Below are 26,892 nucleotides of genomic sequence, written 5' to 3'. Positions count from 1 at the left end.
ACTTCAGCTCTCTGCCAACTAATGCTGACCACAAGGAAAAGGTTAGAAAAGCCCTGACTGTTCCATGTCTGGGCTGCTATATTCTCATACCACGTATGTCCAGTACATCAACAGGAACACACTTTCTGCCTTTAGACAGAACAAACCTGTTGGGTAACTACATTATCAGCTGTCCCCAGGTTTGTGCTTTTTGCCTAATCAGAAAAGTGATAAACAACAATGGCCCTTGAGTCAGTCAACTTGGACATACTAAAAGAAATTACACTGAAGTTTTATTTCCCATTAAATAACTCAAAAAAAAAAAAAAAGGTGTGGGGAATGACAGCGCATGCTTATTCCCAGAACTCAGAAAGTGGAGGCGAGAGGATTAGAAGCTTGGATTACATGAGGCCCTATCTTAACCCCCAAAACCACTTTGTATCGGGAGACACAAAAGATGAAATTAAAGAATTACCACAGTGGTTCTCAGCCGATGGGTTAGGACCCCCTTGGAGGGTCAAATGACCCTCTGCAGGACTCACCTAAGACCATCAGAAAACATGGATTCATAACTGCAGTAAAATTAAAGTTACGAAGTAGCAGCAAGAATAACTTTATGTTTGAGGGAGTCACCACAGCATGAGGAACTGTATTAATGGGTTACAGCCCTAGGAAGGTTGAGAACCACTGATCTATCAGATTGTCACAGTATCCCAACAATTTTGAGATTCCCTAGAAACATCAACAGAAGACCCCCTAAAAATTCTGGGGGCTTTCTAAGGTGAGCTTATCTCGCTACCAAACTAAGAAACACACAATGAGCCCCAGGCACCCACACAGCCACGTCCTGAAGTATAAACCTCTCATATCTCAGAACGTGACTCTACTTGGTGAAGGGATCTCAGTAGCAAATAAGGTAAAATGAGATGCTGCGCATAAGGCCATAACCAGTATCGCTAGGATCCTCAGACTTGTATAAAGGAAACGCCATATGTGGACAGGGAGAGGCCATACCAGGAGGGAGTCCCGGTAAGCCCTTGATCTCGGATCTCCAGCTTCCAGATTATAAAAATAGAATTTTTCTGGCTTAAACCACCCAGTCTGTGGTATCTGAAACAGTAACCATAGAAAGCAATATAGAAAACTCCAGTGGAAACATGATCTTACTAGGGATTCCCTGGTCAAATAAAATAAACCAGTGAAATACATGGTAAGTGGTATAGATGTAAAATAAGGGGGAAGAGGGGGAGAGAGAGGTAGAAGAGGGAGAAAGAGTGAGAGAGAGACAGAGACAGAGAGAAATGAATCAATCGAAGACATAATGTGTTGACATATTTTTATATTTGGTATTTGTAAGTCTTTAAAAAAACGTTTTTCAGGCCATTTTTTTCCTTTAAAAAAAAAAAAAGCAACCAACAGCAATAGTCTGTACAAGTATAACAGACATTAGAAATGTGCATCATTCCAAAATAGTTACAAGAAAAGTACAGTTTAGAGTCCACATCAACACTTCTATTCTGTGCCCCAGGGAGAAAAAGCCACAGTTGTTAAACACACAGTTGCTACGCAGCAATCTGAAAAATGCAGAATTCCAACTCTGTTTTGAGGTGAATTAACTTCAGTCACCAGGCTTGTTTAGTTCAACAAGCACAATCAAGCATTTCTGGGGGGGCGGGGGGATTCCAGGCTTCTCCATCCCAGAAAACAAGTATGAATGAACCAGCTGCATAGTTGACCCTTCCCTGCTTCCTCCCCACTCCCACCCCCACCCCCCAGAGCCTCCAACTTCACAAAGCACAAAGCCAGCAGGTCCATTGTGCCAAAGTCTGGCTGGAGATCACAAAGTGGCCTCAGAGAATGGACACCAAATGTCCCACTGGTGCCAATCGTTGCGAGATTCAGCTCTGGTTGAAAAGCCTTTTTCTCCTTAGAAGACACCAGTCAATGGCTCAAGTCCTCCAAAGCAGTTGACCACCAGTCTGTAGCCCTTTCACTGACAGCAAGTCTCACCCTGGATGCTTTTCTCGGTGTCTTAGGGGGGGAACTCCATCATTCGAATTTCACCAGGCTCTTCCAACTTTTGTTCACAGTTCCACTGAGGGCTTGGGGCAAACAGTAAGAAGGACCTTCTGCCTTGCCTCTGGCCAACCCTAGTCTCTGCCATTAATCTTCCCTTTCCAATGGCTGTGCTATGCAAACTCCACCACACAGTCCTCCTCTGGATGTGGAATGGCGCGGTGACCTTCTTGTGACCTGCCCATTTGGAACTCCAGACCTCTCTGCCACTAGCCTTCCTCCTGGGACTGGAATGGCTTGCTGGGGCTGAGGCCTAAAGACTTTGCAGACCCACACGGGAAGAAGTGGAGACAGTTCTGTATTTTGCAATTTTATACGGTGTGATTGTGATTATGTTGCTTTGATTTTTTTAAGGGACTCTAATCTTCTACAGGAGTACTTTAGGGGCAAGTCCTTTCCTCATGCTTTCTGGCAGTCGAGGCAGAGCATAGGCGCTGCATGGGATTGGACCCCTCACCACCCACTACAATGGTTCCTAACAAACTGAGGAGGCAGATAAGTGGTGCACAGAACTATTGCCAGGACAGGCCCCTTTGTATAGCACCCCAAAGTCAGCACATCCTAGACAGACCTGACAGGGCATTTGGAAATAATGAGCCCAAGTTCAGCTTCACTCCACACCTGGAGACAGCATGGCTTCCCTGATTCACAACTGCAGCATCAAGTTCCCCAGTGAAGTTGAGTCAAGGGGCCCAAGCTACCCGGGCCAGCCCATTCTCTGTAGGGCTGGACACTAAATGAACATCAAAATGCAAAGGATTTAGCCAAAAAAAAAAAAGTGCAGTTTCCATGTGAGAAGTAAAATTCTCCCCCAAAGCATGACAATGCCATGACCCTCTTCTTTCAATCCTTTCAGTACCGCAAAGGAAAAGGGGGTGGGGGTTACACACCACAGCGATACAGCGCTGAGACACAGCAGGGGACTTTCAATCATGGGTCACCCTCTCTAACCCTACAAATACTCATGATCAGGTCCAGTCAGCCATCAAAGTGCTGGTGACACGAGGAACAGAGAAGGCAGAACATCAGAAGGCAGTTCCGGGGCCCACAGTGGCCAGGTCCTTGGAGAAGACCCACCCTCATCTTCAACAGGATACCATTGTCCCAAACATACAGCAGGATGTGTTATTACTGTGGAAAACAGCCACAGAAGTCCAGGGACCTGGCGATTCCTTCATAAGACCTTGTATAGACTTCATTGCCTACTAGAAGATAAACTTGAAACTTCTTCAAATATAACCTGAGCCACAAGATAAAATAAAAGACGCAAATCTTGTCATGTTAATGCCTTGAGAAGTTTACAGATTATGTACCAATAAAATAAAACCACATAAATTCTGAAATTCTTGGTGAATACACACCTGAAGCAAAAAAAAAAAAAAAAAACTACATTTTTTTCTTTAAAAATTCAAAGTAATTACAGCAGCAGTGTAGTGAAAAGAGGTTTTAAAAATAATAATTACATCTTTGATACAAATCAAACTTTGTACACCTCAATTCATAGGAATGACTGGTGTAAGAGTTTAGTATTTATATATACAGTAGATACTGATGTGTGTCACTGCAGATAGACTAAAGCCAGTGGACTTCGAGGGGGAAAGGGGTTAATCTGAGTTCACACTGAAATGTTCACAGATCACCACGCTATAAAACACACACAGACACACACAGACACACAGACACACACACATACATAAAATGACAACCTGAGTAAAACATTACTAAGAACCCAGAGCATCGTGAACCACTATGTCACATATTGCACCTTTAAATAATCCTTCTTACCAAAGACAGAAATGAGAGAAAGGAGGAGACGGGATGAGAAGGGGTGCACACCATGGTATGTTGATTCCTCTCTTCCTCCCCACCCCACCCACAGAGAGTCTCATGGTGATGGTTTAAATTTCTATTCTCACCCAACCAATGGGATGAAAATCTCACCAACAGAAGTCTTTGGCGAAAACTGGGAGGGGAAAAGAAAGAAAGGGAAGGGGACCGTGGGGCACAAACGTGTGTCAAGGGTGGGCCGCAGAGAGAGCCTCCTCTAATTGAATGGGAACCGGAATGTTACTGGGGAGGCGACTCCCTGATGCTAAGCTACTGCTTAAATAGTCTGTATATTCCAATTCTGAGATTCAATATAAAAATAGAGACATCTACTGAGTTTTGCCTGTGGAAGCATAATTCAGAAAAGGCACATGTTCAAATAGAAACCCACGCAGAAGAGGCGCCGTGTGCCCCTCCCTGCGTGAGAAACACCCACAGTCACGCATTTCCATCGGCTAGATTCCAAGATACAGTAGGTAAAAATAGACCTCTGATACTTAAAATATATTCAACCCAACATAATCCTGGCTTTAGCATGTGAATCATATAAAAGTCTTAAAAAAAAAAAATACAGAGAGGTAGGGGGGAGAGAGGGGGGGGGGAGACGGGGAGAAAAGAGAAGAACAAACCAGTTTGGGAAACAAAAACATAGCTCACTTTTCCTGGTTTTCCACAATTCTCAAGGAAAAAAACAAAAAGTGAACCCATCCCATTGGTGATCAGGAAGGCAGCTGATTTCCACACCACCCGTCCACAGCCCCTGACACCCCACTGCCTATCTGCCATGCTTTTGCACGCACAGCCCCATGCCCTCCAAGTAGTTCTAACAGAACAGAACAAAGAACTGAGAAAGGAGACATATAAAACATGTCCCGTCAGGGCGCTCTCCTTCACTGTGGGTGTGACGGTCCGGTTAGCTTCAGAAAGGGTTTGCTTTGGAACTAGGCGATGTAACCATTAGTCTTTCCAAACATGCTCACTGGCTCGAGGTTTTCATAGATTGTCATTGCGGTTGTGTTCTGATAGATGAGATCAACTTTTGAGTCTTTCTGGGCTCTGATAATATCCAAAACACACTGATTGAGGAAAACATACTGGTCCTGGTGGGAAAGGAAATGAGAGAGAAGAATAAGCACCAGCCCCAGGAGTGAGCACACAAGATGATTCTTAAACGAAAACTCACCATGATCCCATCTGTCCAGCAGCAAACATGTCCAAATTAACACATCCGTGATCTATAAACAACCTAATGGCATTCAAAACCACATAACACAGCCTTCCTTACCAGTGATGCTTAACCAGAGGGGGCACCCTCACTTTTCATATCAAGGAAACATCAAAACCTTATGGAGGGTGAAATGAAGATGCAGAGGAAATAAAGCATAAATACCGTAATCTCCCCCCACCCCCACCCCCCTCAGCTCAGGTTGCACTGTTAGCAAGAAGATAGCATCAGGGCGGAGCTTGCCGCCCTATGGTTCTGCCACTCCCACTGCCCTCCCTGCCGCTTTGCTGTTCTGGAGTCAAACACGTGGTCACCTGCAACTTTACTCCAGGATGATTTGGCAAGAATTAGCCCCTTCCCCCTTCTTCATAACCCGGTGCACTGAATAGTAAAATTGAGCTTTGATCACAATCTTGTCTTAGCTCCGTCTCTCTCGCGTCGCCTAGCCCCCTCTTCTCTTCCAGGTTCCAAGATGCCTCTCAGACTAGAACCCAGACATGTGAGCCGCTGGCCGGTCACAACACCGTAGGACAGTGAAAGTTAAGGAATCCGTGTGGAGTGAGAGTAAACCGGAAGGATTCTCTAAAGAGGAGAAGGGTTAAAGGGTATCAGCTGGACCTGAGTGTAGACCCCTCTTCGGGGTAGCGTGAAGACTAATCTTAACTGTTAGCTGGATGAAATTGAGAGTCACCTAGAAGACACTCCTCCGTGTGACTAGGAGGTCATTAGAGGAGAGGGTCACCTGATGAGGGACAGACGACACATTCTGAATGTGGGGCGGAGGTTTGCAGCAAGTGAGAAATGAAGGGGGTTGCGTACGAACAGTCATCTCTCTCCTGCCTTACTGCAGGCAGAATGTGACCAGAGACATCCTACTGCTCCCACAGTTATACCACAGTGGCTTGCCGCGACAGACTGTACCCCAAACCATGAGGCAAAATAAACTTACACACAATTATTGTTTTCAAAAAAGTAACTAATGCCGGGTGGCGGTGGCGCACGCCTTTAATCCCAGCACTCGGGAGGCAGAGGCAGGCGGATTTCTGAGTTCGAGGCCAGCCTGGTCTACAGAGTGAGTTCCAGGACAGCCAGGGCTATACAGAGAAACCCTGTCTCAAAAAAACAAAAAAACAAAACAACAACAAAAAAAGTAACTAATACAAGTGTATCTATCAGAATCTGCAGGTCACTGTTTAAATAGAGGAAGTATATGCTGTGGCAGGAAAAAAAAAAAGGGGGGGGGGAGGCTAGGTGCTGTAAAAGAAAACCTCATAAACAAGAGCATCCAGTCTTTTCAAAGGAGACCACAGATGTATGCATGCGCATATTCAAAAATATTCTATAGCGCCACCTGCTGTGCCAGTTCAATCTCTGGCTGCTGTAACCAAACCTGACAAGAAGGAACTTCTTTTGACTCACAGCAGAGGAGATACAGCCCACCATGGCTGAAAAGGGATGGTGGCAGGAGCCTTGGGCAGCTGGTCAGAGAGGAGGCAGAGAGCAGAGGGCAGACAGGAAGTGGAACCCAGGTATGAAATCTTAAGGCCCACCAGGTAGTGATCGACTTCCTCCAGCAAGGCTCTGCTCCCTGAAGATTCCATGACCTTTCAAAGCAACGCCACTGTCTGGTGACCAAATATTCAAACACATCGGCCTGGGGGGTGGGGGATCCAAAGTACTACACAAGCTAAAGGTAACGAAGCCCTTCCTCTAGGTCCTAGCGTCTAGGAAGTAGGGTTAGCGGGAAGAATACATTCTGGACAGTTCTATAGTGTTCATTTTTAATATATTATTTTTGAAATACGAAAAAATGATCAGGAGGCTGGAGAGGCGGATCAGTGGTTAAAGTATTTGCCACAGAGCAGCAGGACTAAACAGCCGATCAACAAACCATGGAAATGCTTCAGATAAGGCAACTCCAACATCTTTACATACATCACAGTGCATACTGAGCACACATTTTCTGCTCAGTCTTTTTTGTATAGCTCTGATGACCACTGTAACATCTTCAAGGCTGTGTACGCATGAATTACATTTCTGCTTCAGTGGCAATGTGCTATTTTTGAGAAGTGCTCTGTTAGCTTAAGTCAGATCCTCTCAGAAATGAAGACCAAACTACCTATAAGTTTTTAATAAACAATAAATGTATTAAATTTAAAACCTAATTTTATAAATTTAAAATCTAGGAACAAAACCAAGAGTCTTAAAAAGACAAGTCTGAGGGCCGGGAGACAGCTCAGCGGTTGAGACCACTGCAGAGGTCTTACAGAGAATCTTGGTGTGATTCCCACTATGTACATGGTGGCTCACAACTACCTCTAGCTCCACTTCCAGGGGATTCAATGTCTTTTTCTGGCCTCTGTGGGCACCGAATGCATGTAATACAAAGACATGCATGCAGGCAAAAACACCCATATGCACAAAATAAAAATAAATAATCTCTTTATTTTAAAGAAGACTGCTTTAAAAATCAGATGCATTAAGACAAAGACTCCTGCCACTATCTTCATGTGTCATCCTATTGGTACTATTGCATCAGGTAATTTAATGACAACTGAAATCCACAGTCAAGAGCAAGAAAGCTCTAGAAGAGTCCAGCATGTGATTCCATGTGACCTTTTACAGACAGGTGGGAATGGTAAAGTGTCAAACACAGATCTGGCCTCACCTCTGTCTGCACCATCAGAGGCCTGTGCATCCGAAGATCATAGACAATCCCATACACATCCACGGTGTTCTCATTCTCTATCTGATAGATCAGGCGATCGATGGCGATGAAAGTGCCCGTCCTTCCAACCCCAGCACTAGAAGACAGAGAAATTAGCACATCACCATCAGTTGCCTCTCCACAGGTCTCCCAGTCCTCCACTGGTACCCATATCTTCATTATCACTGAGGCGAACACATCGCTCCTCAACTTCAGCTTCAAGCGAGTTAAAAGTCACAGACTAAACATACTGCTAACCTCCTCACACCCCATGCCAATCAAATGGTCCTGTAGCCTAGGACACAAAGTTGTATCTTTTTTGAGGCCTCTGCTCTAATTAATTCTTTTGCCTTTAATGCTAAATTCTTTCTGTTTTATTGTAGGCACAGACATACCCTTTCTGTAAATGACCAGATGGCCAATACCCTCAGCTGAGCACATTACACCACTGCAGTATAAAAGCAATGCAAATGAGTAAGCCAGTGGGCGTGGCTGGGTTCCAGTGAGGTTTTATATATAACAACAAGCAGACCCTGTCTGGCCCATGGGCTATATAGCTCACCAACCCCTTTCTACAGTCTCAGGGACTAAGACCACAGTCCCCTCTTGAATTTCCAACTGACTATTGCATTTTCTCTTGGGCATTGCTTTGGTGGTGGGGGGGGGGGGTGTTCATAAATGTATACATTTTAAGTTGTCACACATGCATACACTCCCAACTGTGCATACCTGCAATGCACCAGGATTGGTGACTCAGGGGGTATCTGCTTCATGTAATCCCGGACCAGGTACCGAAAGTTGATGAGCAGGTCAGTGGTGTCAGGAACACCGTGGTCAGGCCAGGAGGTGAAATGGAACTGCCGCAGAGGATGGCTCTCGCTATTCTGCATCTAAAGGCCAACGAAACGGGTTAGAGATCCAGAGAGTCAAGACACCTGACAGTATCTCACAACGGTGAGTGAAATCAAGCAGGCCTGAGAACCATATAGCACTTAAAGGAAAACGGGCAGCCAGGCAGGAGAAATCCTGATCACAGCACAATTGATCCCTATCACCAAATCCTCATAATGTTCCCAAGAAGGAAGGGCATCATCTCCCCTTCTAAAGATGGGCATCAGAGGCTCAGAGGAAATGGGAATGACCACCCGATACTCACCCTATGTGGAGACAACGCACCCAGTTCAATTTTAAGTTTAGATCACTTCTGTTCTCAGCTACCAGCCAGTAACAGCCCTACACCCACACGCCTGCTCCCTGGGAACTTCATGAGCCCCGTTCTATAGCCCACCTGGAAACAGCACCTCCCTTAAAGCCCCAAATCCTTTCCCTAAGTATGGGCAGGAGGTTACATCTGTTGGGCAAGAGCAACCTGGTGAGTCCTGGGCTCTCTAGATAGCGTATGGTACTACTACGCAACTAGCACACACCAACTATTTAGAACTATAGTGATCTAAAAGAGGAACACACATTCACACACAGAAAGAGAAACACACACACACACATACACACACACACACACATACGCACACACACATACACACACACACACCACAATGCACACATATACACATACAAACTCAGTCTGCTACTTTAACATCTGGCCGGCAGGAGACAGAGGACACTGTTACAACAAAACTAGTCAATTACACAGTGTTTAACTCTACCTTAGACCAAGCATGTGCCTATAATTACCAAAACTCTGTCCCCTGGGGCTAGTCCTGTCCCTTCCTGTCCTTGATTCAACTATATTCATTTGTCTGTACCTGACCTTACCATATGTCCCCTCAGCAGGGCAATGGGCATCTCCATGACTGGAGCTAATTTCTGGCCTTTATTCATTATAAAAGCAATAATAAATTCACACTATGCAAAGTTTGAGAAATAGGAGCGAGGATACTGAGGAGCTTCACTGAGGATAACTAACATGAATATTATCACAAGGGTTTACTGAGAGAAAAAAATCAGCTGGGAGGAGTGGGGAAGAGAGGGAGAGACACAAAGAAACTATGGAACATAGAACTTTTCAGAAGCAGTTCTGCAGAGGAGCAAGGAGCAGGGCAGAGGGCAAGGGAGCAGGGGCAGGGGACAGGGGGTCAGGGGACAGGAAGCAAGGAGACAGGACAAGGGAGCAGGGAGGCAGGGAGCAGGGGGGGGGGGAGAGCAGGGGCCAAAGAGCAGAGGAGCAGGGCGCAGGGGCAGGGCTCAAGGAAACAGGGGGCCAAGGGGCAAGGGACAGGGGGCAGGGAGGTAAGAACAGGGGGCAGGGGGCAGAGACTAAGGATGGTAGTCAAAAGACATGGAGCTCTATCTGTAATGTTCTCATTCTATAAAAAGGAAATGCATGCATGGATTTCACATAACTATAAAGCACTATTTTAGAAAATGCCATGTGGAAGCCTATATATAAGCCTAAAATAAGAAAAGGCTTTGGTGGGAATCATGAAATCTCTAGAATCTATAGAGTTTCATTAATGCAAGCTCCCTGGGAACTTCATGAGCCCCGTTCTATAGCCCACCTGGAAATGGCACCTCCCTTAAAGCCCCAAATCCTTTCCCTAAGTATGGGCAGGAGGTTACATCTGTTGGGCAAGAGCCACCTGGTGAGTCCTGGGCTCTCTAGATAGCGTATGGTACTACTACACAACTAGCAAACACCAAACAACTATTTAGAACTATAGTGAGAGCAGTAGCATTGTCTTTATTTCGGCAACTCTATGCACAAAAGGTGAACTCCAAGCAGAGGCAGCCAGGGACAGTAAACATGCCAGTCAGCTTAAATGAGCAAAGCCTGCAGAAATAAGCCTGACATATTGCAAATGTTCCTCCCTGACTGTGACCTTACTTAAGTGGTCACGTCAGTGTGTGATAAACATCCCCAAAGGAAGACCTGGAATATCCCTGAGACCAGAGTCTCTAAGGCCCAGTAACTAGTAAGAATTAATATCTCATATACTATGTCTCACCTCTATCTTCATCTTACAAACTAGAACACAATCTATCCGTCTCTGTTAAAATGTAACACCACAACGTCTATATGTAGGCTTTTCTATCATGCACAGTTACATAAATGCTAAACTAGGCATGTCAACACAAATCTGTAATTCCAGCACTGAAGCAGAGGTTCATGAGTTCAAGGCCAGCCTAGGCTGTCTAGTAAGACACTCTCTCAAAACGTCATCTCCTAGTATGTACTGTTGATACTACCGTTCCACATTCCCTCAGGATCCATATGGATTGATCCCAGGAAAATCTGTGGACGCTCAGGATCCCAAAGTAATACAAGCATGTGTGCATCCAACCTGCACACACGCTCCTGTGCAGTCATATAGACATAATGACGGTATACCCTACACAGCCCAAGTGCATAGTAGGCTGTACTATCCAGGTTTGTGTGCGTACAGTCCATGATGTTCACACAGACACAGGATCCCAAAGTAATACAAGCATGTGTGCATCCAACCTGCACACACGCTCCTGTGCAGTCATATGGACATAATGACGGTATACCCTACACAGCCCAAGTGCATAGTAGGCTGTACTATCCAGGTTTGTGTGCGTACAGTCCATGATGTTCACACAGACACAGGATCCCAAAGTAATACAAGCATGTGTGCATCCAACCTGCACACACGCTCCTGTGCAGTCATATGGACATAATGACGGTATACCCTACACAGCCCAAGTGCATAGTAGGCTGTACTATCCAGGTTTGTGTGCGTACAGTCCATGATGTTCACACAGACACAGGATCCCAAAGTAATACAAGCATGTGTGCATCCAACCTGCACACACGCTCCTGTGCAGTCATATAGACATAATGACGGTATACCCTACACAGCCCAAGTGCATAGTAGGCTGTACTATCCAGGTTTGTGTACGTACAGTCCATGATGTTCACACAGACACAGGATCCCAAAGTAATACAAGCATGTGTGCATCCAACCTGCACACACGCTCCTGTGCAGTCATATGGACATAATGACGGTATACCCTACACAGCCCAAGTGCATAGTAGGCTGTACTATCCAGGTTTGTGTGCGTACAGTCCATGATGTTCACACAGGCACATTTCTCAGAACACATCCCTGTCAGTCAACAACATGTGATTATACTTTAGATCATTTCTAAACCATTTATATTACCTAGTGTATTTTTAAATAGTTGTAATATTGTATGGCTTAGGGAATGATGAGCCTAAATGCACATGTTAAATACAAAAACAATTTTTACTCTGAATAAGTTCCATCTGGGTTGGTTGAATTCACAGCTGAATGACACAGTGGGGGTAAAAGGAGCTGGCTGTAGGTCAGCTCCACGTATGGAATCTAAAAGCTCGATGGTGACACAGTTTGCATGTAGTCAGAGTTTAGCTATCCAGTCTCCAAAAGCTAGCTATGCATGTGGCTTCAAAACTGTTCAACCTCCACAAATGATACTGACAGTATGATTTAAATGTACTCTGAGCGTGTATGAAAATATCAAAGAACATGTAATAGTAATAAAGTAGAAGACACTGGACATATATATACCCAAGGGAAATGGAAACAAACACAGAGCTTACTCATCTATTAGAGGAGCTTCTAAATAACCAATCTTGTGAGAATAAACAATGCTGAGACTGAGCGCTGTGGCTCGTGAGCCCACTCCGGAACTCCACATCTTGTCTTCATGTCAAAGACTCAAACTTGAGCTCACCAGATGAAGAGATATGACCATCTGAGGCCCTTGCTATGAGCTGGAAAACGTTAAACCCGTTTGCACACTCAGTTGGTGTTAATGGTGACTCAGAACATTTTCTCTACTTCCAAAGAAAAAGAGACTCAGCTTCTAGAATGTCTGTGATTTAAGTGGATTTGGTTTTGTAACTTAGGGGGGAAAGGGAGGACAGTGCATGTGCCCTGGAATCTGAATCCTGGAATCAATACAAACTGTCCCTAGCAGTAAGCAACCCCGTGCACGTCCCCACCCAGATGACACAAAGGCCTCCTGGGAAGCAAAGCGCCATTGCCATGCTCTTAAGACTCATTTATTCAGAAAGGACACCAAAGTCCCCTCAGGAAAGTAAAGCTGGGGCTCCTCAGAAAGCAAGCAGATATGGGCACTTTAATTCTGAAAAAAATAAAAGAAGCAAACAATGCTTTTCTCGGGCATCAAATATTAGTTATTCTCCGTATTAATAAATACCCATTGATTTTCTCGGATCAATCTTCACTTACATTTTTCACCACAAAATCTCTGATGGTCCATTCTGGAAGAACGACTTCTGATGTCATCGCCACAGTTATGTCCCCGTAGTTCTGAGCCTGCTTGGAAGGCCAGTACTCCTCACATTTGGTCTAGAACACAAGGTCAGGGATCACACATCCACCATCATCAAAACCTCGCAAGGAAAACCATGGAACTGTCATGGGGAACTAACTGCTCAGTCCCTTATCGAGGTCTGTTTGACCCAAACACAGAGATACACTCATGGACTAACAACTCAAAATAACATAAGTGGGTCTTTAAGAGAAATGATTCAGGTCTGTGAGGTCATTCAGCAGGTAGATCACTTGCTGTGCAAGCCTACAGGACTCACATCCCATTTCCAGAAACATCACATGGACCACATATTTAACCATGTATTTCCTGTGGCATATACACTCTCACACACATGTATACACATCATACACACAATATAATAAAAATAGATCTTAAGGAATGATGTCCGACAGGTTCCAGTTGCCACCTGGGACAGCAGCACTCATGGAGAACACCTGGCCACCAGCAGCCACACCATCGAGCTGTCAGAACCCTTCTCAATCAACAAGGAGACAGAAACATCCTGCAGACGACTCTGGTGGATAAGGAGGTGTGGGAATCACTGACTCAGGGACTCAAGAAAGGAATATGCACTTGGGGGTGGGGTGCAGAGGAGAGGGAGAGAGGGAGAGAGAGTAAATACCTTATTCTAGGCATAGGATCTCATGCCAACAATCTCATTACTTAGAAAGCTGAAGCAGGAGAATTGCTCTAAGTTCAAGTCCAACCTAGGCTAAGAGTGAAGCCCTCTCTCAAAAAACTAACAAACAAAACAAAACAAGAACCACTGATAGCTGGGGTATTGCTCAGTGGCAAAGCATGGCACACTGAGACACGTAGTGTGGACTCAGCCAAAGCCCCACATCCAGTCCCCAACACTAAATAATAATAGTAATTAATAACTCTCCATAAAGTAATATTAATTCTCATTCTTCAGGTACACAGTTTTTTAATTTAGCATGTGTTTTTTCTCATCTCTATTTAAGGAAATGTGAGATTTTTATTCCCAGAACAGATCCTCCTTTCTGTGACAGAAATGGCAGGAGAGTCCCAGGCCACACAGGAAGAGAAGGGGCTGCTGAGATGCACCTGGAGATAACTCTGAAAATCCGAGATTTAGGAGACCGCACAGAGAGGCTTTATAGGCACAGAGCTGACGACAGACGACTGCAAGGCTTGCAGTGTCCACTGCACTAACCTCCGGTGTCCACTGCAATGCTCGCAGTGTTCACTGCACTAACCTCTGGTGTCCACTGCAAAGCATGCAGTGTCTGTCCACTGCAGCAACCTCTGGTGTCCACTGCAAAGCATGCAGTGTCCTCTGCACTAACCTCTGGTGTCTACTGCACTAACCTCTGGTGTCCACTACACTAACCTCTAGTGCCCACTGCAAGGCTTGCAGTGTCCACTGCACTAACCCAGTTCTACCCACTCATTAACTCCAGCAGCACAGAGTCAATCATAGACATCAATATGACCCCATAATGAAACATAATAAAAATATTCTTCAAGATATATTTAAATCTTCTATCTGAAAGCTAAAAATATAGAATATTTTCTAAGGATGAAAGTATTAATGTTTGGGAAGACATTTTTTAAATGCCTTTTTTAAAAGACAGATGGATTTCAAGATACCCTCTACCACAATAAAAATTAATTTATGAATATTTAAAAGACACTTACCCTTCCCTGCTCCACGCATTTGGTCAACATAACAATGGCATATACGTTTTTCTCCCAAACCATACGCCAGAAATCTTTCAAAGTGTTGGGTAAAGGTCCTTGTGTGGCAATAAAATCTTTCTTGGAATGGTAGCCCTAGAAATAGACAGCTCAGTCACCATCAAAGGCACAGACAGACACACTCCTCTTCAGATGAACCCTGGGTCGTGAGAACAGCCACCTACTTACAGGCATATAGTTGGCATTGATGTAGTCGTCTGTCGAATGGGTCTGGACTGAAAGTTTGACTCGAGAAATATCATCTGTAGCATTAAAAGAAAGAAAGGTCCTCATTCTATGCCATGCTTCAGGAAATTTGCAAGTAGGAAATTTTTATTAGTACAAACTGGCAGCCCATGGCTGCCATGCTGCTTCACAGATTACATTCGTGATCTCATTTGATCCCTGTGGACAGGCTGTGACAGTGACACAGAGAAGATGCACAACAGCCTTTGGAGACCTAGGACTGGAACCTAGGCAGCCTGACAGCCAAGCCTACATTCTCACCCCCTCAGTCTAAAGAAGCCCTCACTTCTGCAGCCTTGGGCATCTGCTCTGAGCAGAGCAGGTGCCAAGCAACCATATCCACACAACAAAACCATCCCACAAGCTTTCAAGATAAGGAGATCAGGAGTTTCAGAGACAAAGTAGCATTTCCAAGGCCTTCTATCTGGGGAAACAGCAGACAGAATGTGAACTCAGAGCCTATTCTACTATGGCAAAGAAGGCATCCAAGTTAACTTTCTCCTACAGCTTTAAAAAGTTGTTACTGGGATGGTGAGATGGCTAGGCCATTTAAGGTGCTTACTGACAAACCTGATGCCCTAAGTTTGATCCCAAGGCCCACATGATGGAGGGAGAGATTATTCTCTGACCTCAACTCATATGCTGTGGCACTGCCACACCCATACATATAGACAATCAATAAATTAAAGACTGATGAATAGATAGATAGATAGATAGACAGACAGATAGACAGATCAATGATGGATGGATGATAGACAGACAGACAGACAGACAGACAGATAGAATGTTGTGGATAGCCCTGAGGCTAATTATATTTGATGTTAATTCGTTCTCCGGTAAGTGGCTGTGAACAAGGAATGAGTCAGCACTCAGGTGATTTCCTGTAAATCTGCTTCCCACCTTAATTTGTAAAATAAAGGAGAGGTAATGATTGGGCAGAAAAAAAGGGAAGGTGGAGCAGAAGTTAGAGAGAGGGAAGAAAGAGAAAATGGAAGAGGGAGAGGACATAGAGGAGGAGGAAGAAAAGCGGAGCAGAAGCACATGGTCTGGAGAAACCGCAAGTTCTAAGGGGTCTCATAGATGTGGAAGATGGTAGTGTAGTGGAGAATCTGCCCAATCTAGGCACACAGCATGTATTCATATTAATTGAGTCCTGTTTTCATTGCTGGGCATATTTGGGTTAGAGATTTACCACAACATAGACAGATAAAGTTCTAAATTTGGAGTTGTAAAGATAGCTCCATCAGTGAAGTGCTTGCCATACAAGCCATGAGGACCCAGGTCCAAACCCTAGTACCCACAGTGCACCCCTATAATCCGTGTATTGGAGAAGGAGAAACAGGAGGGTCCTTGGAGCTCAATGGCCAGCTAATCTACTTGACTCAGCAAGATCCAGGTCTCAAAAATGAATGGGTGGGGAGGTGGAAAAGATCTGGGGGGAAAATGAGGGAGAGAAATATCTGGTGCTGAATGGTGGTGGAGATGCCAGGTGGGAATCACTGATTCCCATCTCTCTGCCATTCACAGTGTGATGGCCAGGAACAAGGGAAGACAAAAGGAATAAAACCACTCACAGGGCAGAACATTGTTGTAGCGGTTCTTCCCTCTGTTTTCGGCTATTTCAGCTGTATATTTAGGTAAACTTATCCCAATCAGCTTCAGGTCCTGAAAAAAAAAAAAAAAAACGAGTTGTATGTTTAATCGGAGCATGGGGTGCGGTCAAACTAAGTAGGAATGCAGAGGCAGATCATGTTAACTACTGTGACCTAGAAAGAGGTGCCAAGCATCTAACCTCCAGTACCTTAGAGTAGGCTCTCATAGGATATGGCCATGGAAAAGGCAATCAAGGTGAAGTCACTGGAATAGGGTAATGTCGTTATAGTATGGGTACAAAAGCTGAGATGAAAGGATGGACCATCTAGAGACTGCCGCACCTGGGGATCCATCCCATAATCAGTCTCCACAGACACCATTGCATATGCCAGCTAGATTTTGCTGAAAGGACCCTGATATAGCTGTCTCTTGTGAGGCTATGCCGGTGCCTGGCAAACACAGAAGTGGATGCTCACAGTCAGCTATTGGATGGAACACAGGGCCCCCAATGGAGGAGCTAGAGAAAGTACCCAAGGAGCTAAAGGGGTTTGCAACCCTATAGGTGGAACAACAATATGAACTAACCAGTACACACTGGATCTCGTGTCTCTAGCTGCATGTGTAGCAGAAGATGGCTTAGTTGGCCATCATTGGGAAGAGAGGCCCATTGGTCTTGCAAACTTTATATGCCTCAGTACAGGGGAACACCAAGGCCATGAAGTGGGAGTGGGTGGGTAGGGGAGGGAGGGAGGGAGGGTATGGGGGACTTTTGGGATAGCATTTGAAATGTAAATGAAGAAAATACCTAAAAAAAAAAAAAAAAAAAGACACCAGACTCACAAGAGGACGCCTCATGGTGGTGATAGTGCAGACGGAAGCCATGCTTCCCCCAAACCAAAGGACAACTGGGCTTTCCAAAAGCTGGGAGACCCATGCAAGAATCTCCCCTAGAGGCTAAGGGGGAGCAGATCCCACTGACACTGTGATCTGGAGCCTCTTGCCTCTAGAACAGTGAGACAATAAGTCCGTTGTCCCCAGCTACACACTTCATGGGACTTAGCTAGGGCAGCACTTGAGACAAGAGCAGTGTAAGGACAAACATGACATAGCCAGACGCCTCCCATGGGATCTGAGGAATCCGGGAGGAGGCAGTGTCAGAATGAGAATGGATTACGATGGAGCTGTGGGCAGGATTGTAGGAGTGCTAGAGCAGACAGCCAAGGGCGCATCATGCAGGGGACAAGCACGCATGCACCTTCTGCACTACCACAGTTTCCTGGTAGCAGAGTCCCTAGTTTGAGGTAGCAGAGTCTAGAAGGCAAGAGACTGACAAACATGGTTCCAATAACCCTCCCAAGTCAGCTCTGACCAGAGCCGTGGCAGCCCCAGACCTCTAAACAGTACATCTGGCTTCTTTGCTGCTCATACAGCTTATTAGGGACTAGTTAATAATCCCCTAGCTTCAACCAACCACATCTGTCTCTCTGGATAATCTTCAGGTATCCACAAGACTAAACACAAACTCCACCAGAAGTAAAGGTCCCTGTGAGCTTCCTAGCCAACAGTAGTGCCCCAGAGGGTCAGACACAATCCTTTCTCCCCTCTAGGCTGCCTCTCGCCCAAAGCTTCACCCTAAGACAGACTGGCAGAACACAGAGTTAACAAAAACATACCTCATATTCCTCTGCAAACCCACAGTTAGAGTCAGCTTGCTGTTTCTTAAAGTAGGCCTCAAAATTCTCTACTCTGATTAACTTGGATCTAGGAAAGCAAAAAATAATTGTTGGGGTTTTTGTTTGTTTGTTTGTTTGCTTATTTCTCATTCAAAACAGAAAAAACAGAAGCTTTAAAAATGAAGCTACTCACTTTTTAGGTCTTCATCATAGAAAAGAAAAAGAAAAAAAAAAGGGACAATTAGAAAGATGTACTCGTTTTGGAAGGAAGCATCAACTCAAAAGAACAAAGCCAGCCATAGTGAGGGGTGTGGGCTGGAGATTAATACAATGTTATTTTAAAAGCACTGAAATGTGAACCAGGGAAGCAGACCTGTTCTATAACTGACCATACGTGTGACTTGATGACCTGTTCATTTTTGAAAACTGACAATTATCTATTGGTGGTGGGGTGCTGTGCAGACAGCTCAGTAGGTCAGAGCACTTACTACTACAGCTCAAGGGCCTGAGTTCCAATCCTCAGCACCCACATGTAAGAAGTGGTGTGGCCACATGCACCTGAAATCCAGTGCTCAGGTCGGGTAGAGACAGGAGCATGACTGAGGCTTGCTGGCTTCCAGCACTGCTCTCAATTTAGCAGGAACCCTGTCTCAAGTGAACAGAGCAATCATAGATAAAGAGTAAGATCCCAACATCCTCTCTGGCCTCTGAGCACGCATGGGGATGCATATGTGTGTGCACATGTACACCAGAGAGAGAGAGAGAAGGTACGCCCTATTTATTAGTAAAACTGAAGAACATGGGGTGGGGGACAAAAATAAAGGGAGCTTCAGGTAAACTTAATAAAACAAAGAGTCCTTGCAGAAAACAGCCAGAACTTCCATATGACTGTGGCCAATCTGTCAATCAGGGGAAATAACAGCTATTTCTATCAAAAAAAAAAAAAATGCTATAGATAGTCACTGAACAGACTGGGGGACTGAGAATCTTAAAATAAGTTTGTAACTCAGAGACTTACTTAATTTGAGAAAAGGACACTTCATTATTCTTGGCATCTGTCCTATTTTGGAAAAAAAAAAAAAAAAAACAGGCCCATTAGACAATGAACTTCATCCTGCTCTGCCGCCTTTCTCGTAGCCACAGACACCTCTCTTCACAGCCTGGGGTTCAGGTAGGACGCTACGGCCTGCTCACAGCACTCAGCCCAATACATAGCCAACTCCCTAGTACCCCGACATCTAACAGGCCAAACAGGACATGCAAACTAGAAAAATCTGCAAACTTACTGAGAAGAATCAAAATCTAATCAAGCAACTTTTTGGAATTTCTGTGTGTGTGTGTGTGTGTGTGTGTGTGTTGTGTGTGTGCATGTGTTTACATTCCTTTATTCCATGTTCTGCTTTTTAGGGAACCATCATGTAAATTAATGCAAAGAAGTAGGGGCAAATCCTGATCCATCACAGATACTGTGAGGACCTGCACTGTTCTGTTGGCTCAGCTCTACCTGAAGCCAAAACACACTGCAGTTTAGGCAGTATGTCAAAATGGAAAGAATGCATGCCCATTGACCCAGTCACTACCCAGCTTGGAATTTAGCCTAGGAAAATAATCATGAGCACACCCATGTAACTGTAGTCAATAATAATTAAAATATCCAGTGAAATGGTTAAGTGAATGATGGTAAATACCAGGCAGCTACTCAAAACGATGCTGCAGTGAAGACCCCCATCAGGTTTGACATGAACAAAGCAGGACAGCCATCTCAGGTGTCATCTCAGGGTGATGACAAATCCAGGTACACAGAGCACTGTTCTCACTAGTTAACTACACCACAGGGTGGCGGTACAAAGAGAACGATGAATAACGTTGTCATGGAGTGAGACATTTGCCAGTGTCCTCAGCTCCTTAAGCTGGGCACTCATTCCCACACCACAGAGTGTCAGGGCTTCCAACCACGAGCAAGGATGGAACCTGAGTTCAAACTTGCCCAACTCTAAAATCCTATGAAACTCTTAACACATTCATAGAATCCTGACTTGAAAGTCGCATCCAGCAAGTCAGTGTAGGACTGACGCAGCTGGGAGGAGGTCAGAGAGGAAAGAGGACTGGCCAGGTGGTGACACTGTGAAGAACACAGGGGCTCTTTCAACTCTTCCCTCTGATTATACATATGGTGGCCATTCCTTATAATAGAAAGTTCCCTTCAACAGTAGCACCTGATGATTAATAAGCAATATCACCTTTTCTTTCTCCAGAAGATGAAGCCTCCCACAGCTGTGATGGCCAGGGCACCAAAGATACATCCGAAGACTGCTCCACAGATGACACCTGGGGAAGACCCCAACAGAGGGATTTCAATGGGTGTTCATGAAGGGCCATGTGCTACACCCACAGCCAGCCTGCCCATGCAGGATTCAGGGAGTGAGGGAGTGTGTGCACACTGGGAACAAGTAAATATCTTTGGATGAAAAAGTAGAACAGCTTTCAGGGCTGATTTCTTCTCCCTTCACCCATGAGAAGGATGGTCCTGGAAACAGCAGAGCCCTGACCTAGGTCTCTGTTCAGCTGCAAATGTGGGGACCTGAGCCAGCTAGATCACTGGTTTTTTTGTCACCTATGAGCAAAAGTACCTACAACACCATGCCCACCCTTTTTATGGGCTATTTAAGGGAAGGAGTAGGAATGCCCTGAAATTCGCTTCTGGGTAACCTGTTCTACTCGGTAGCTCTGAAAAGCAGACTAACAGACCAGTCAACTACCTGAGATTCCCACATATCTAGCTCTGTGATACTGGGTAGGAGGAACACCTCACAAGGAGTTTAAGGCTAGAATTTCAGACCTGCATTTAAGCCACTGTGTAACACTGGGCACACCCCATCTCTAAGCCTTAGAAGCCTTATTTCTAAGCAGAGCTTAGACAAGACAATTCCTGTGGCTCCTTCTAATGTGAACATTCAAGGACTCTTAACTAACTCACACAAGTCCACAAATGACTCCTAGAAAGCAAAGGCCTAAGTAATCTGAAGAAGTGTGACCAGTTTAGAGGAGAAGTGGGGAGCTGTTCCTTCAAGCACCCCAGAGTGGGGAGCTAGGCTGACCCCAAAGACCAAGGGACATGTCCATTTCAGAGAGCCAAAATCCTCCACCCTCTGAGCCACCTGAGAGAGGGGCATGGTCAGCAGGTTTCTGCAGACACAAGACACAAAATCCACGTCAGGGCTTTTGTTTCACTCTACCTGGATCTTGGGGCAAGAACACGGCCTCTGAATATGGACTGAAAGACACATAGCTCTCATCCCCATTGATGAGGCCGACATTCTGAAGATTGTAGGAAATATTGGTAAAGCCAGCAACACAAGCCCTGTGGGGAGACAAAGGAGAAAATAAGGTGACTGAGGTGTATCTACCACCATAGTACACAACCTGACATTCACCAGGTTCAGAAGGCAACTGCAAGGACCCAGATGTTACCGGTAGGAGCCCAGAGGCTCCAGCCTCCCGTTGTAGTAGCCGAGGGTAGTGGATTGGTTCCCCACATCAATTTCATAGTTCAAGACTTCAGACAAGCCCTGAGACTGTCTCTTCTCTTCTATTCTTATGAGGTATGTGACATAAGTATCCGAGGCTCCCCTTTTGAAATCCTCATACGTGTACTTCAAAACATCTGCAGAAGGTTGGGCAGCTAAGAAAGGAACACAGAAGGTAAATGATGAGTGACAGCAGAAAGGCATGTGCCACAACATGGCTGCCTAATGACACAGGTGCTGAGCAATAGTAGCCAGCAGCCACTGTCTCTCCAGCAGCTCTAGGAGCAGGAGAGCACTTAGGACTTGGCTTGTACCACCTCATCTCTCTGTCAGGAGTCACTCACAAAAGCTTGCGGCCCCTATTCTCAAGCAAGAATAACAAAGTACAGAAAGCTAGCAGAGACCTGCCCCCAAAGCAGGCTGCCCACACTGTGAAGCTGGAGTTCCTGACCTCCTAGCCCAAGATCCTGAGTCCAGCTGCTGCTGACTCAACTGTGGTGACTGGTCTGGTCACCGCATAACAGGGTCTCTTTCATTCAGCATGGGTCTGAGTTTGCAATTTGTTGAGAGCAAATTCAATGATAAAGGGCTGAGAAACAGACTCAACGGTTTTAAAAGTCGGGGGAAATGCCGAGTTTTGTTGATTTGTGTTCATAGGGATGCAGGTGCATGTGTGTGAGCTACTTTGCATGCATACGTGTCTATGTCCTCTATGTGTGTGGAAGCCAAAGGATAAACTCAGGTGTCATTCCTCAGGCACCTTCTCCTTTTTTTCTTCTTTTGAGTCAGGGTCTCTTTCTCTCTCTAGCCTGGAACTTCACCAAGCCAGCTTTGCTGACGCCCAGACATCCTCCCAACTCTGCCTCCCTGGCCCCGGGGTTACAAGGTCATATCACAATGCACAGTTTTTCATTTAATATAGGTCCTAGGGATTACATTCAGGGCCCGTGCAAGGCAAGTACTTTACCAACCATGCTAACTCCCTAGGCCTGGTTTGTGTGAAACCAGGTATCATGCTGCTATCTGAGCTGTCCTCAGAGCATTCCCGTCTTACTACCACAGAGTTGCCATCCAATTCCCCTCTTCCACCCAGAAGATGCCCTCAGAATACCCCAAGTAATCTTTTTGCGCTTGCTTTCAAGGGCACATCCTCCTAAATTGACTGGTTATGGCCTAGGGTCCAAATCCAGCCTCAGAGTTGGGTAAATCAACTGTGGGATGGGCCCTCTTGTCTCTCCTGCATCTTCTGTAATGTTTCCATACCACCACAGAGGTGCTGAATAGTTGTGACAGAGACTTCAAGGCCAGGGCAGCTTAAGGTACTTCCTATCTGATCCTTGAAAGCACCAGGTAAACAGCTGCCCTCCCTGTTGGTGCCACCGATGTACCTCAAACCACAGTGGTGGTTTGAATGAGAATGGCCCCAGAGGGTCATGTATTTGAATGCTTGGTCCCCAGTCAGTGGAGCTGTTCAGGAATGACTAGGAAATGTGGCTTTGTTGGAAGACATGTGTCATCGATGTTTCCAGTATGAGTGCCAGTGTGTGCCCCAGCCCCTCTGATTCCTAGCTGTAGATCAAGATGTGAGCTCTCAAATGTTCCTGCCACTGAGCCTTTGCTCCGCCATCATGGCTGCTAATCCTTTGAAACAGTAAACCAGCTAAACACTTTGTTTTATGAGTTGCTTTGGTCATGGTGTTTTATCTCTGCAGTAAGAAAGTAGCAAAGACAGTTCCATCACACGGGTTAGCCCATGCTGGACACTTCTTACCTTCCCCGGTGGTGAGAATGACAGCATAGGCTTTGATAGGTCCATGGCTGGCTTCAAACCCGCTGAACTTAACCTTTACTGAATTGTGACTGACCGATGTAATATTAGGGGATCCATCCGGAGTAGGTGGGTCTAAAGCAATATGAAACAAAACAACCACTCAACATTTAAAACCAAAGAAGAAGAAAAACTACCAGGCAAAGAACATGCTCCAATGCCCTCTACAGAATATGCCTCTGCCTGGGAAGATCTATCCATGCTCAAGAAGACCTGCTCCTGTATAGGAAGCTATATACAGAGCTCATCTAAAACACATCCCAAAGTAAGAGGCAGGACAGGAATAAGTACCGTGCAGAGGCCTAGATCCTGAAGAAGGCCGGGTGACAGTGACACCACAGATACCCCCAACATTTACCATCAGCTCTCCAGCTTTAACTAGTCAGGAGGGACCTCACACTTCCCACCCTAAGCCTGGCAGCAGCAAACTACGGGACCTTACCCACTGCTCCTCTTGAATGCTAATCACAGGCCCCTTCACATCCCTTATCCTCAGCACATACGAAGCAAGCAATAAACCCTGGTGAAGACCTTCCCCAACTCTCCTTCCTCCAATACTTCTTGACCCAAATAAAATGCAAGTTTGAATTTAACATGTGCTAAACGTATACCCATCCTCTGCATACGGAAGCTCCCGATTAAAAAGTAAGAATCACTGAGTAAAATGGTGTCTATGTATGGCTGGATCTGGTCAGCTTATTCCCACCCTCCACCACCATCTATCGTTGTTTGTTTTCATGTAGCCCAGACTACCCTGAACTCCCTATAATAGCCAAGGTGACCTTGCACTTCTGATCTTCCTGCCTCTACCTTCCATGTGTTAGGATTACAGGTATGTGCTACCACACGCAGTTTTTACAGTGCTAGATACTGAACTCAAACTTTTGTGCATGCGAGGCAGCAAGTGCTTGCCAACTGAGCTACAGTCCCAACCCAGAGATATTAGTTCGGATGAGCTCCTGTGCTCTATGCCAAGTGCTATCCTCAGCCATGGAAGCACAGACTTAGGTCTCTGCTCTTCTGCAGCTTATACACAGAGATGACACCATGGAAAGAGGAGCTACAAAGTGGGACAGAACATAGTCACTGTTCCTGCTATGTTCTACACAACCAAAGTGATGCGCCACAGGGTAGGGTACCGCTGTGTACGACACAATTTAAAGAGCCCCATACAGACTGTTTTCCTTAAGATTTTACAGTACACAACCTGAGCAGCCATATGTATGGTCTTCAATGCAGAATACACAGCACAGCAGTCCTGGAAGGCGAGCACTGCTTCTCCTTTCACAGCTGAGGCTCTTAGCAAGGTTAATTACGTGACTGGTACACGGGAGAAACAGAACTCAAACCCGGGTCCACCTTATCTATTCTGAGCCTCTGTCTATAACATACCTCAACCACTTTCCAAGTCAGGTCCCTGCAGGAAGAGACTCTCTTAGGATAACCACTGATGCTTTAGAGACTGCCAGCAATATTTTTATGCCCTTAAGAATATTTATCTAAGTGCTGGGAGGCAGGGGCAGGTGGATTTCTGAGTTCAAGGCCAGCCTGGTCTACAGAGTGAGTTCTAGGACAGCCAGGGCTACACAGAGAAACCCTGTCTCGAAAAACCAAAAGTAAATAAATAAATAAAAAATAGCTAAAAGTCAAAAATCACAAAGGTGGATATACCACCACCACCCCATGGCCTGATCTAAAACACAAGTTTGGCAAAGACAGGGGAGCACTGGACAGACAAATTAAAACCAATTCTTCCCAAACAGGGGGGTGGGGGAAGAGGAGAGAAAGAAAATGAAGGAATATAAAGGACTGACAGGAAATTAAAGAGTGGGGAAGGGGGTCTCTATATAGTGTGTGATCTTTTCTTCCACTAAAGCAACTCAGGCTCTTGTCAATAGATTCCAGGGAAGTGAGTCCCTACATATACAATAATGTTGTTGCATTTAAGTTTCCTTCCCTAAACTCGGTGGTCATATTATATGGCTATCTTTGGAAGAAAAAGAGAGTCCTTATCTTGAAGTAATCCATGTGGAATATTTATAAGTAGAAATGGTCAAGTGTGTTTCAGAGTCTTCCTCCCATTATCAAGGAGGACGGAGGGGATGGAAATGTGCTGAGGAGTGGAGCAGCCGAGAGCTGACAAGTGTCCCACGGACATGGCTCACCTACTGTCTAGACTGTGGATATAGCTGAACATTTCTACAAAATGCCTTTCTAGATTCAATAATGGAACTCCCTACTGTAAGAGAGAGAAGGGGAAAAAGAAAATAGAGAGAAAAAGGGAAGAAAAGGGGAGGGGAGGGGAGGGGAGGGGAGGGGAGGGGAGGGGAGGGGAGGGGAGGGGAGGGGAGGGGAGGGGAGGAGAGGAGAGGAGAGGAGAGGAGAGGAGAGGAGAGGAGAGGAGAGGAGAGGAGAGGAGAGGAGAGGAGAGGAGAGGAGAGGAGAGGAGAGGAGAGGAGAGGAGAGGAGAGGAGAGGAGAGGGAAGCAAGTGTTTCTCACAACTGCTCAGGATGTGAAACACATCTCTTGTACTCTGCAGTTTTAAGCTAGATTGCTGCAGAATGAGGTAAGCAGTCTGCTGATAAAAATACTTTAAAGGAAAGTAAGCACCCTAAAAGAACTCTCCGGCTATGCTTGCACGATGCTGAGCCAGCTGCTCGAGGGGTAGCCAGCTCCTGGCCACAGGCCCACCTGTGATGCCAGTGATGCAGGTGTTCTGGGCGGGAAGTGCCATCTTCCCACATGACAGGGTGGCGATGCTGATGTTGTACGAGGTAGAAAAATTCAAATAGGTGACTTCTGTCCTGCACTCTGTGTCATCATCCGAAGTGCAGTTCTCTAGGCGTGTCATATTGTCCCAGGAATCACTCCTGACCCCCAGCTCGAAGCCTGTGTACATGCCAAAGGGGCAGGCCCACTTGAGAACCAATGCTGGCTCCTTAGGGACCACTTCACAGTGGAAGGAGGCCACTGGTTCAGGTTCTGCAAAGCAAAGAACAGGGCAAGATGAGGCTCAAGGGAAGCAGACAACCTGGCCCAACACGTGAGGAGAAAGCCTGGGTGTGGAGGAAGGAAGATGCTCAGCTTCACTAAATAAAGCAATATCAGACCACACGATCTTGCATCAGTCACCTTATTGCCCGGGGGCTCAGTGCGGGACTGTCTGAGGATTAAATGCCACTTGGGT

General features: G+C 45.6%; 1 protein-coding gene across 4 annotated transcripts in view; it reads right to left on the bottom strand.

Annotated features, from left to right (window-relative positions):
* Window positions 1–1,301: 1,301 nt before the first annotated feature.
* Ptprj (protein tyrosine phosphatase receptor type J) overlaps window positions 1,302–26,892 on the bottom strand; it is a 149,087-nt gene continuing 123,496 nt past the window's right edge. For all 4 annotated transcript variants that reach the window (XM_085834710.1, XM_085834711.1, XM_085834713.1 and 1 more), the window contains exons 10-23: window positions 26,397–26,687; window positions 23,648–23,779; window positions 21,821–22,031; window positions 21,586–21,710; window positions 20,590–20,677; window positions 19,368–19,409; window positions 18,350–18,437; window positions 16,658–16,748; window positions 15,027–15,100; window positions 14,799–14,933; window positions 13,031–13,150; window positions 8,544–8,704; window positions 7,776–7,911; window positions 1,302–4,982 (exon numbers count right to left, since the gene is read on the bottom strand). In XM_085834710.1, the coding sequence (XP_085690836.1) occupies window positions 4,824–4,982; window positions 7,776–7,911; window positions 8,544–8,704; window positions 13,031–13,150; window positions 14,799–14,933; window positions 15,027–15,100; window positions 16,658–16,748; window positions 18,350–18,437; window positions 19,368–19,409; window positions 20,590–20,677; window positions 21,586–21,710; window positions 21,821–22,031; window positions 23,648–23,779; window positions 26,397–26,687 (1,853 nt within the window). In that variant the 3' untranslated portion in view covers window positions 1,302–4,823. The remainder of the gene's footprint in view (window positions 4,983–7,775; window positions 7,912–8,543; window positions 8,705–13,030; window positions 13,151–14,798; window positions 14,934–15,026; window positions 15,101–16,657; window positions 16,749–18,349; window positions 18,438–19,367; window positions 19,410–20,589; window positions 20,678–21,585; window positions 21,711–21,820; window positions 22,032–23,647; window positions 23,780–26,396; window positions 26,688–26,892) is intronic.

Source organism: Mus caroli, unplaced genomic scaffold (genome assembly GCF_978045245.1).
Source record: "Mus caroli unplaced genomic scaffold, Mus_caroli_1 scaffold_2, whole genome shotgun sequence".
NCBI classification, from domain to species: Eukaryota; Metazoa; Chordata; class Mammalia; order Rodentia; family Muridae; genus Mus; species Mus caroli.
Note: the sequence above shows the minus strand (reverse complement) of the source record. Positions and strands in the feature narration are given on the sequence as shown.